This window comes from Bombyx mori, chromosome 24 (genome assembly GCF_030269925.1).
Source record: "Bombyx mori chromosome 24, ASM3026992v2".
Lineage (NCBI taxonomy): Eukaryota > Metazoa > Arthropoda > Insecta > Lepidoptera > Bombycidae > Bombyx > Bombyx mori.
The window spans coordinates 4,650,350-4,662,805 of NC_085130.1; the positions used below are offsets into that span (position 1 = coordinate 4,650,350).

The 12,456-nt window shown below is 45.4% G+C and overlaps 1 protein-coding gene across 1 annotated transcript in view; it reads right to left on the reverse strand.

The window, feature by feature from the left end:
* LOC134201222 (uncharacterized) overlaps window positions 1–4,277 on the reverse strand; it is an 81,916-nt gene extending 77,639 nt beyond the window's left edge. The window contains exons 1-2 of the mRNA XM_062675576.1: window positions 2,357–4,277; window positions 615–2,129 (exon numbers count right to left, since the gene is read on the reverse strand). Coding sequence (XP_062531560.1) covers window positions 615–2,129; window positions 2,357–4,277 — 3,436 coding nt within the window. The remainder of the gene's footprint in view (window positions 1–614; window positions 2,130–2,356) is intronic.
* Between the last annotated feature and the right edge of the window lie 8,179 nt (window positions 4,278–12,456).

A 12,456-nucleotide genomic window follows, 5' to 3' on the forward strand; every position in this document is an offset into this window, starting at 1 on the left:
TGCCATGCCCAGTAGCCTCGGAATCAACTCACCAAAATGGTGGTCGAAGCGCCATCGACTGTCCAGCACGATGCCCAAATATTTGAGCTTCGGCTGGACAGCGATCGATACTCCACCGACTATGAGCGTCGCGCCCGGAGGGGGTCCTCTCCGAACCGGGTGAAAGCATACGGCCTCAGACTTGTGGAGGGCCACCTCAAGACCTAGTCTCCGAATGCGGCTAACGACGGTGGAGACCGCCGCCGTTGCAAGGATCGCTGCGGTCCTGTAGTCAGCTCCGCGAGCCGTCACCAACGTGTCGTCGGCATAGCACACCACGTCGACGCCACGCAGGCCAGCACCGCGGAGGACCCAGTCGAAACCGATGTCCCACAGGAGTGGTCCCAATACCGACCCCTGTGGGACCCCACACGACACCGTTTTTCGTCCCCATCCTCTTCTCTCGGGGAAAATCACGCTCCGCCCTGAGAGGTAGTCCTCTATCAGGGTGCGGAGACTATTGGGGATGCGGTGAAACCGAAGTGATTCCACGATCGTGCTCCAGGGGATCGTGTTGAAGGCGTTGGCGATGTCAATCGACACAGCCAACAACACGCCCCCCTCGGAGCACGCACAATCGGAGAGATGGCGGACACGCAAGACCGCGTCCACGGTCGAGCGACCCCTCCGGAAACCGTATTGGTTAGGAGCCAAATCAGGCCCAACGTTTTCCAGGTGCTGGACAAGGCGATTAGCGATGACGCGCTCGAAGAGCTTACCGGCCTCGTCCAGCACGACGATTGGGCGGTACCCGTTCGGTTTGTCACGTGGCCGACCCTCCTTAGGAATAAGGACGAGCCGACCAGTCCTCCATGGCTCTGGGAACCTGCCCTCACGGAGGCACCGGCTGAACAGCCTTCGGAGGGCAGGCCCCAAACCATCGCCCGTCAAGGCGAGCGCCCATGCTCGGGACGAGATCCCATCGGGACCGGGAGCCGTGCGCTTCGCCCGCATCCTCTGCACAGCCGATTCAAACTCCGCCTGCGAAACGTCCGCAGGCTCCCCGCCATCAGCAACCCGCATCGTCGTCATCACAGGGGGGACGAAGGCCGTCCCGGTAAAATCCGGAAACAGACCCCCGACTACCCGCTGCAATGTCTCCGGCGGCAGGGTGCTGTTTGCGGGGGGGGCCCAAGGGCGGAGCACATTGCGCGCCAGCCTGTAGGGCCGCCCCCACGGATCACAGTCGAGCGAAGCTAGTAGGTCGTTCCAAGCAGCCTCCTTCGCCTCCCCGATAGCCACGCGCAGGGCCCTTATGGCCATCCTGTACACCTCGTACAGTCGGTCCTCCTCATCGGGGTCCCGGTGCGTTCTTCGACGTCGATACCGTTGGTATGCGCGACGGCTGACGTCGCACAACCGGCGCTGGCTAGCGATCTCCTCAGTCCACCAGTGGACTCTGCGTTTAGGAGCGAGAGCTCTAATGCGAGGCATAGCGGCGTCGCACACCCGCGACATCGCCTCGCGCAGATGCTCCACCCCCTCGCACACGTCTGCTGGCTCACCAAGCGAGTCAAGACGCCATGCCTGGACTACAGCCGCCTCACACAACCTCTCGACGTTGAGGCGCTTCTGGGCCCAACGAGGACCCCCCGCGCCGCCACCGCAGAGCAAGGAAGAGCCCTGGATAGACTCCGCCAGAGGCACTGCGACACCGAAACGAATGTAGCGGTGGTCGGAGAGCGTCTCCTCGCCGACCATCACGGCCCAACCGCGTACGCGATTCGCCACGTCGGGCGTGGCAAATGTAACGTCAACCACGGACCCGCCCAAACGTCGCACGCACGTGAGTTCTGCGCCACGATTGAGGACGAGAAGACCGCTTCCGACCAGCCACTCCTCCACCGCCCTACCTCTGGGGCACGTCCTCGAGGATCCCCAAGCCAATGACTTGGCGTTGAGGTCCCCGAGAACGAGTATCCGTTGGGAGTGCGACCTCCCAACGACGCGGCTGAGCTCGTTGAGAAAAACCTCAAACTCGGCGAGCGTCCTGTTTGGGGAGAAGTACACTCCCAATATGAATACCTCGGCCCAGAGGACAGCAACAAAGCCGCAACCTCTCTCGACAACGTCGAACCTGGGCGGAGCACCTACACAACAACGTCGGATGATAGCCACTCGGCCCTCCAAATCGGCTGCCCAATCGGGGCTCGAAGGAACCCGATACGGCTCGGCGACCACCGCAAGATGGGTCAACCCCTCTGCCATGCTCTGGAACAAAAGGTCCTGAGCTCTGGCAGAGTGATTGAGATTCCCCTGCAGGAATCGAAGGACACCTGTCATAACAGGGCGTCATTCGATGTCTCCATAGCCGTACCGGGCTGCCTCCGCGCATTCTCAAGCGCAGCGGAAGCTCCTCTTCTAGGTCTCGGTCTCGGGGACTTGGCACAAGCCTTGCTCCCGGAGACGTGATCCGCCGGTCTGCCGACAGAGGCACATACAACACAGTGTGGCGCCAGAGAGCAGCCGGACGCTACGTGGCCGGTCTGGCCGCACCGGTAACAATCACGGCTGCGGTCGACCGACGACGGACATCGAGCGCTCACGTGCCCTAGCTCATGGCATCGGAAGCACTGTAGCTTCTTAGCCTCTAGCAGATGAGCGCGGAGCACGCTCCAACCGACCCTCAATTTCGGTACGGCGAGGACCTTCGTCGCGGCAGCGACGGGCAACCGAACGAACACCTGACCCATCCCACTTGGGCCAGACTTGATCTCTCCGATCTTCACCGCTTCAAGAGTGCATTCGCCAATCCGGGCGAGCTCAGCGGCTACTTCCTCCGGCGTCAAGGAGTCATCCAGCCCGCTGATGCGGATGGCTGCAGTCGTCACTGGCCGGGTCACGATGACCCCCTCCGCGGACAGAACCTCACGAAGCTTTTGGGCCAGGAGATCAGCCTTGGCGCTCTGATCAGCACCTTCCACTACCAACACCTTGGCCCCAGTCACTGCAGACCGGATGCGCTGGATGGGGATTCCGAGTGCCCCGGGGTCCACCTTGGCTCTCGCTTCGGCGAGTACGCTGCGGTATGTGAGTCCTCTTTCTACAGCCTCCGGCTGCAGCTTGAGCACAACTGCTTGAGAGCGCGGAGGACGCAGCTTCTTCTCTTTCCTCTTTGCAGAGGACGGGTTTTTCTTTCCCGCTTCAGCGGGTGCTACCACTGGAACCGTCCTCACTGCTCCCTCCCTCGGCCGAGTGCCCCTACGGGTGACCGTTGACCAGCTCTCGATCAAGGAAGCTGGAGCCGGGAGGAGGGTGGGCGTTCCAGGTGGAGCCACTTGCGCAGTGGCTTTTCTTCTGGGGCCTCGTATCCTCTTTTTCGCCGATGTTGTAGGTGGCACTGGTTTCAATAATGGTGCCGAATTCAGTGTAGCGTCTACGACCATAGGAGGGTCCGGTGATTTTTCGCGGCTCTTCCGCCTGTCCGCCGCTAGCGGTGGTCGCATTCGCGGCTCCGGTAGAAGCCGTCCCTCCAGCCCCGCAAAGCGAGCGTCGAGCATCGTGCCGACAGCTCGCATAATGCGCTGGAGGCGCAACTCCTCCTCTTCTTCTTCGGTGTTTGGGGCCGGGGCTGCGGCTGGTGCATTTCCTAGCACCTGCGAGACCGTAGCCAGCTCCCTCCTAATTTCATCAAGCTCCTTGCGAAGCTGTAGGATCTCCTGCTCCTGCTTGGCGTTGATCGCACGCAGTCTTTCAGCCTCTTCAGTTGCGGTGCGGCCCACAAGGTCCTCCGTGGCCTCCTTGACGGTGGCCGCCAACTCCTTCAATGCACGCACATACGTGCCCTTCGGGCTACTAGATTTGGCGGCCACCGTCAGAGCCACCTCAGCACTCTGATGGAGCCTACGCTCGGCATCAGGCTTAGGGACAGATCCCTCAGCCGCTCTCTTCTTCTGGCGCGTGGTGCGCGCGCTCTCTGTGAACTCCCTCTCCTCTCTTTGGGCCCTAAGGCACGCCTTCCTGGCAGCAGCCATGCCAACGCACTGCCTCGTGGTCGGAGGGCGTCCCCTTCCACGCTTTGATGGCGTCACGGCTCTGGGCTTCGCAACTGACGGGCCCTGAGTCTCCGAACCGGAGCTGCTGCTCAACCCGTCTGAGCTTATATTAAGGACCCTTTTCCGCTGTCGTCGTGTCGGCGACGAGCGGGTCGACGGTTGGGCCGAACCGACTGTGGCCATGTCATCGTCTGACACGACATTGGCTCTAAAGGAGCTTACTTCAAGGTCCTTCTCGGACATCTTCCTCTGAACTCCGTCCTTCCCGGACCTGACGTCTAGGCAGTTTTTGCCCCCCCCAGAGTACGTGGGGCAGCGTGCGTCCGACGAGTCGGCCGCACGGAGGGATTCTCCCCCCGCGGAGCGGGAGGTACCCTCCTGGGGTAGTATCTTTTTAAAACTAGCCATTACATTTATTTCTTTTTTATATATTTTTTAACCCAGGGTTCGGTTCCCTGGGACACCCTAGCGACTGGTCGCCCACCAGCCATTCATTCTCTCGCCGGGTGTCAGAGCTTAGAATTGGGTATAAAAGGAAAGAAGATAAAAATAAAACCAAATAAAATCAAAATAAAACCACAGGAGAAGAAGAATAGAAAAGCGTGTAAAATAAAACAATGAACGGAAACAAAAGAAGAGAAAGAGACAGATTGAAACTTAAATTAAATTAATAAATAAATAAAAATAACCAAAGGACAGTGTGAACAAAACAATAAAACAACAAGGAAAAGAGGGAAAAAGTGGAGGCCCTCGCATCTCCAGGAGAACCACCCTTCAGCAAGTGAAGGGGGAGGAGAGCGTGTAACCCCCGATGCTGGTTTTGGTCCGCGTCGCTCAATCTCTCCCGCCGTAACACAACGAGAGAGAAGGAGCGATGCCCCTGTGACTATTGCCCAGAGGCCCGTGATCCGCCACCTACGGACGCGCCCGGTCGAAGTCCAGCAACTCCCCCGCAGACGAGACCCACAGCACGCAGAGTGCGCGCTGCAAGCTCGTCCACGACCGGGTGTTTTTTTATACCCTAATAACTAGAATTGGATAAAAATACATTAGGAACATCACATCTTATCACAATTAATAAATTAAACATTAAGAAAAGAAAAGTTCTTGAAGTATGTCACAATTCGACACTTATTTATATGGAAAATTAACCTCAAAACGATTTTTTATTTTATTTTTATAATAGTGGCATCAATTTCAATATATATTTTTAGATATCCAATACATTTAAGAATTTGAAACAGTCCATTTTTATAGTAATACTAACTGACCCGGCAGACTTCGTAGTGCCTCAATCGATAAATAAAAGACATCAAAGGAAAAACAAAATTGTTTCTTTTTATATAATTACGAGCTTTTTTATATTTTCTCACCTTTTAAACCTTCACTGGACTTCCACGAATAATTCAAGATCAAAAATTAGCCAAATCGATCCAGCCGCTCTCGAGTTTTAGCGAGACTAACGAACAGCAATTCATTTTTATATATATAGATTTGATGTTCATCTTGGGCCCAGCACACTATGGAGAGTGGGCATTCCCCTTTACCTTATCCTTACAGTTACGCCTTCACGAATCACCATCGAACTACTTATCAATAATATCAGTGCTATATAAGATTCTTCTCGGCTTGATCCAAAACACGTCCGATCACGTGTTAGTCGTAATTAATTTTTCCTTTAATGAAGCTTGATTATTCGGGACACGGCACAGCGAACGTTGAAAAAAACACGTAATGAATATAATACGACAGTAGCCGATCGCAGCGGCCTTTCATTTAAGCCGGCAGTTATATTTATATATATTTTTTTTACATCTGACCAGGTAACTAGTTGTTAACGCTGTCATAATGTGGAGAAGGATTCTTGAGGAATTATTTAAGACTAAGCGTGCTCGCCCGCTTCGCTGCGCATTTGAAATTAACATTATTATTTATTGTCATTATTATTACCATTACTCCAACATTTATAAAATTTTGTTTTTTCTACCTGTGCTGATAGCCTTGAGAGGCTTTATCAGCTTCACCCTGACGTGTAGGTGAGCTCACGGGGCTCAAACCGGAGTGTTTCCGCGAACTGGCGGAAAATGCCATCTATTTAGAAACCAACTATAAATAGATTGATGAGTTCGAATTTCTTGAGCTAGCAACAGACATATGCCGCGTTTCCATCGGGGGTTACTGGAATAGCCTCTTAGGCTACCAGCGAAGAGGTAGAGCAAAAAATCCCGCATTCCTTCAAGGCCGTTAACCCTGCGTGTCTGTACGTTTTTATTTGTAATACATTGCGCGCTAACAATACAGTGGTAAGGAAAATCGTGAAGTGAAGGGTGGGGTAGCTGTTGTAACTACACCTGAGACTTTAGAGCTTATATCTCAAGGTGGATGGCGCATTTACGTTGTAGATGTGTATGGGCTCCAGTAACCATTTAGCACCAGGTGACTGTGGAGCTCGTCCATTTCGTTATTTTTTTGAGACTTTAACCTGGAAAAGTCTATCAAGATGGATAATGTAATACATGGAGTGGTGTCTACGTACTCTAATGAACATTGAACCTCAGATCTATGAATTTTGGTAGCCGCCGTAAGCCTGAGATTCCCATATATGTCAAGAAAAGACTTTATCATTCACGAGCCGCAGACATGAATACGATTCTTTGATGCCAAAATGTTCTTTGCTACATACAATTTATAAGTGATAAAAAACAATATTAAGTTTCCATCCATACTATTGCAGCCTCGTCCGAAACGGAAGCTGAACCAAATTCGAGGTTCGGTACCCGGCAATCAGCGAGAACGCCCAGCACTGGCCCGCCATATCTGACCTCTCACTCAAGGACGGGAGCACGACTTCGACTCGTGTACAATGAGTACGATTACTGCTCATTCGGTTACCTAAGAATTTAATATTGGAACAGTTGATTTATTAATGCTGGAGATTACGAAGTACGAAGACACCGCGGCTAACTTATGTCCTTTAGAAGCGAAGTTACCCTCTGATTTAATTTGCATAATGGTTGTTATGGAGGATATCAGAATGTATGACTGTTTTATGACGGTAATGGACAGAAATCACTAACCAGTTCAGTCTCATAATATGCCATAAAACCTGGTTTGTCGATTGGGATAGTATAACGGTAATTCAATTGAGACCATAATCTTATGTTTTAGATTTGAGCAAGAATCTGTGTGAAAAGAAGAGAAGGAAAAGTCAAAGAATTACGGAACTATGTAGCTTAAGGTAGCTTCAGCAGCAAACGTAACGCTGAAGAAGTAAGAAGAAGCTGTAGAGCGCAGACATCTTCCTCTAGATTTCAAAAGTCTAAAAGGTGCAGGCCTGTATCCAACAGATCTCAAGTAATTGATCAAGCAATTAATTCTTTTCAATCAATCTAATCAATGTATAAATTCTTCTTCGAAAGCAACAAAAGCTAATTTGATTCCTTCCCCGTTAAATACTAGTTTATGGAATATTAATGGGAATTTCTACGAAACTGGAAACACTTAATATTAATGGTTAATTGAAAGCCAAGGCTGGATCAAGGTAGGACAAATTATTATTAAGGAGACGTTTTTCATTTTAAAATTATTTTTGGGGTTTTCGTGCCCATGTCGAAAAATATGTTATGGTACATGTCCATTCGTTTCATTCCTTTCTTGTTGTACTGTACACAACTGAAGTTAAGCTGTGAGGTGGATTTAATAACCCCATATATTGGTGTATTGAAATGATGTATGCAAGTATTAGGCTTACCTTACATGTATAACATACATATAGTATACATGTAAGTAATTAAAGAATACAAATTTTACTAAACATATGTGTGTCGAATACTAGCCCAATCTAAGCGGTCTTAAAAATAATATGGAGGACTCCTATGCTCTTTTGGTTGAATTATTGGACGCTGGCATTATAATGTCGTCAAATTAAAAGTATCCCATAATCTTAAATCACAGTAGAGGAACCCTAGCATAGTTTATGATAAGCTTATCGAGCCTGTGTTCATTAGAATTAGCTTAAAGCATAACATTTTAACTATAATTCTTTTTAGATCTTACTATTTACGCCTTGAAGTATCAATCATACTTACAGCATACTTTTAATTTCGCGTAGGTATCTTATGAAACTCAATTGCTGGGTTATTCATTATATTATAATAATTTCCACATTTTGAATTTCTTTTTTACTTTAACCCACAAAAAGACGTGAAAAATACCTGAAATTCTAAGAAGTAGTCTTTTGTATGTTTTTCTTTCGTAGCGTTTCTGGGTAATACGGTTTAAGCATGCTCAAATCAACTTCGACGAAATCAAATCAATGTAGGTCTTCCCCTTAACAGTAATATTTAATGTCAAATATAATAAGACCTGTACAGTGTACGGAGCTCCATTGTATAAAAAGATCTCAGATAAATTAGCCAGAATGACTAAGTAGTAGTAATTGAGCTCATTAATCTTTGCCATTTTATATTGAGTTTGGAGAAAATTGATGCCTTTTTTTTTCTATTTTATTACGTAAAATTGTCCTTAATTGCCCGATCGTAATACGCACATCATTGGGCTCCGTGTTTGAAATGACATACAAATATTTTATTAATATTAAGATCATTTTATGTACCTTAACTCTAAAAAGAGTGTAACTGAGGACATGTATAAACTGTGGTACAATGGTATGTAGTACCTATATAGCAATCACTAGCATCATCTTTAGGTGGTTACTGGAGCCTATAGACATCTACAACATAAATGCGCCACGCACCTTGAGATATAAGTTCTAAGGTCTTAAGTAAAGTTACAGAGGCTGCCCCACACTTCAAACCGAAACGCATTACTGCTTCAGGGCAGAAATAGGCAGGGTGGTGGTACCTACCCGTGCGGACTCACAAGAGGTCCTACCACCAGTAATTACGCAGATTAAAATTTTGCGGGTTTGATTTTTATTACACAATGTTATTCCTTAACCGTGAAAGTCAATCGTGAACATTTTGTTGAGTACGTATTTCATTACAAAAAAAATACAATTAACAGTTACATAAATAAACACGGTTGTGCAAACAATTGTTAGTGCTAATTGAATTAATTATACAAAAAAGTTATCTTACATTAGAATCGCATTTTAAGCGCTCATCTATGTTTATTCCTAAACTAGCTTTTGCCCGCGACTCCATCCGCGTGGAATAGTTACTTTGGCATAACGCTAAATTTTACTTCCCACTTCATTTACGTAAAAAGTGAAAATATTTTTGAATTATAGAATGTAAAGGAGCTATTTAAATCCCTATTTTGAAACATTCTTTATTGGTGCTCCACTTGTATTGGTTTTACCGTGATATTATATAGCCTATATATAGCCTTCCTCAATAAATGGGCTATCTAACACTGAAAGAATTTTTCTAATCGGACCAGTAGTTCCTGAGATTAGCGCGTTCAAACAAACAAACGTTTTTGCTGCGTTCATCGACAGTGCATTTCCAAAGATCTTTTTTGCCACGTACCATCCGGCTTTGGAATGAACTCCCCTCCACGGTGTTTTCCGAGCGCTATGACATGTCCTTCTTCAAACGAGGCTTGCGGAGAGTTCTTTATGGTAGGCAGCGGCTTGGCTCTGCCCCTGGCATTGCTGACGTCCATGAGCGACGGTGACCACTTACCATCAGGTGGGCCGTATGCTCGTCTGCCTACAAAGGCAATAAAAAAATTAAAAAAACTCTTCAAAATTATAATATTTCTAAATTTAAGGTCATTAAGAAGAAGTCGATTTCAAAAGATCAGCTGAACAAGTTAATAACATTTGCACAAGGCGGTTATTCGAAAAGTTGCGCGTTTGTAGTTTTGTTTTGTTTTTAAAACGATTCACGCTCATTAAGTCGATGCTAGAGACTTTTTTGCTAACAGTTTTTGAAGGCTCCAATTAGTGTACGCTGTTTTATTTTTGCTTCACTTTTAATTCCACTGGCAACTGAAGCTTAAAAAATACGATCAATGGAAGAAGTGAGAAGTTGAGGTACCGAATGATAAAATTTAGAAAAGTGAAGAATTTTTTTTGCGATAGGCAGCGTCTTTGCTCTGCCCTGGCATTGCTGATGTCCATGGGCGACGGTAACCACTCACCATCGGGTGGGCCCTATGCTCGTCTGCCTACAAGGGCAATAAGAAAAGTGAGTCTTTAAAATGGAAACCCCCATATTTTGGCAACGGTGGTGTAACCAGATTGTCTCCGAAGCAGAGACGACGAAAAATTACAATTGTTACTGTTAATAACAACTGTCAGTAATTCCTTTAATATTTAAAGCAGCTTTGCGCTAGATGTAGGTAGAATAGTGAGATATTCCAGTGTGGCTTTACCACATCTTACTGGGAGAAGTTATGTAAAACTTATACAAATTAATAACTAATAAAATAAAATAAATATAATATAATTTATAATCCTAGGTTTGTGTTCCTAATTCTTCTTTCCTTCTGCGGCCTACTGGAAGAGATTTCAACATGAAATAAGTAGTGCCCTTGTACGCTGTATCCTTATTTTCGTGTTTTTTTCTAACAGCTGTGTGTACAAAATATATAGAATAAATAAATACAAATTCGATTTCAATTACACAATCTTGTTCCTGGTTGAAAATTACGATGAATGTTTCCATTAAATAGATAATTAGGTAGTTACATTTCAATCTAATAATAGTGTGCTAATTAATAGATTCGTGAATAAAATTTATTGTCTATTCTAATCCTTTTGTGCCTGTGAAACAAAATTAATGCCGATATGTACCAAGCATGTTAAAGTTTTATACCCATGATTATGTTTTGAGAATGCCACAAAAGACAAGAAAATACTGTTCAGAATTATTGTATGTTGTTACATTTTCACCCAGTTGTAATATAATTCTCAAACGAAATATAGTCTGACAATAAATATTGAGAATGGCTTTTCTATTTCCGTGAAGTCGAGAATTCGTGTCGTCGTCTCGTTTTTAGTTAGTTGCGCAGTTATTTTGGGCTGTAAATAATTTGAAAAGCGTACTAAAGCTATGGATAATTCTTTTTCAAGAATAATATCGTTGAATTAACCTAATAAATCAAAATAACCAAAATGATTCTCTTGTTTATCCAAATTATTGTACTGTGACCTTTTGAAACATGTATGTCGATAGATTAAAATTAATATAAAGCATACCATATAATCATAATATACAAACAATGTGTGGTAGAACCTCTTGTTACTGGTGGTAGGACCTCTTGTGAGTCCACCCGTGCGGACTAAGTACCACCACCCTGCCTATTTCTGCCGTGAAGCAGTAATGTGTTTCGGTTTGAAGGGTGGGGCAGCCGTTGTAACTATACTGAGACCTTAGAACTTATATCTCAAGGTGGGTGGCGCATTTACGTTGTAGATGTCTATGGGCTCCAGTAACAACACCAGGTGGGCCTTGAGATCGTCCACCAAAGTAAGCAATAAAAAAAGGTGCATTAATAAAATGATTTGTAAGAGAAATAATAGTAAAATAGCTTAAAACGGATATAAGCATTTCCACCCCTGCTACAAATTTTGTAAAGTTTTGAAAATGACTATAGACTGTCTATAAGTCTATGGACTATAATATGCTATTATTATTTTGTGGAACGTCAAGCCCCTATCGACGTGGGCAATATCGAAAATGGAGTTTGGCAATACTATGTGATATGTCAATGTCAGTTGAATTTGAACTCTTATACCCATGAGGAAGACACTTGGTTATTTAACCTCACTTTCTGAATGAAGGTATGAACGCGTTGCTAACATTGTTCCGACCTCGCTCAATCCCAATAATAATCTGTTCCCATCCAATTGATGCGTGTTGATTTTAATTTGATTGTTTGTTATATCGTTGTAAATGCTCCCGAATTATGCATACCGAGAACTATTTCCATGATTAAATATGGACGTGCTCGATAAATTAAGGCCCATACTACCTGCCATCATATATATTATACTGTATCTATAGTACATAATGTAATGTAATAATATAGTGAATTTTGAGCCATATTTTCTCGGCCATTTATGTCAACTTAGACTTAAGCATGATTTTTTGCAGAAGAACACGTAGAATTCTAGTGGAAGGCATAAGAGATATCCCTAAAAAATATCATATTATTGTGTATAGAGTTGCTATTGGAGAAGAGAGAGTGATATGGCTCGAGAAATTACGGAAGTTGCGCTAAAGTAAATTATTGGTGGGAAGTAGTTAGAAGAAAAAAAATACTGATTAACATGATCAATTGATTTTACAAATGAAGACAGAACAAGAATGTACCTAGACATATTTAAAGTAATATAGTATAGGGCTTTGAAGATACATACACTTTTGTAGTGTTTTCAAAATGTCGGTTAAATTTCATATCAATGAAAACATTCACTCCGTGGAAGATCTTCCTTTTGTATCTGCTACCT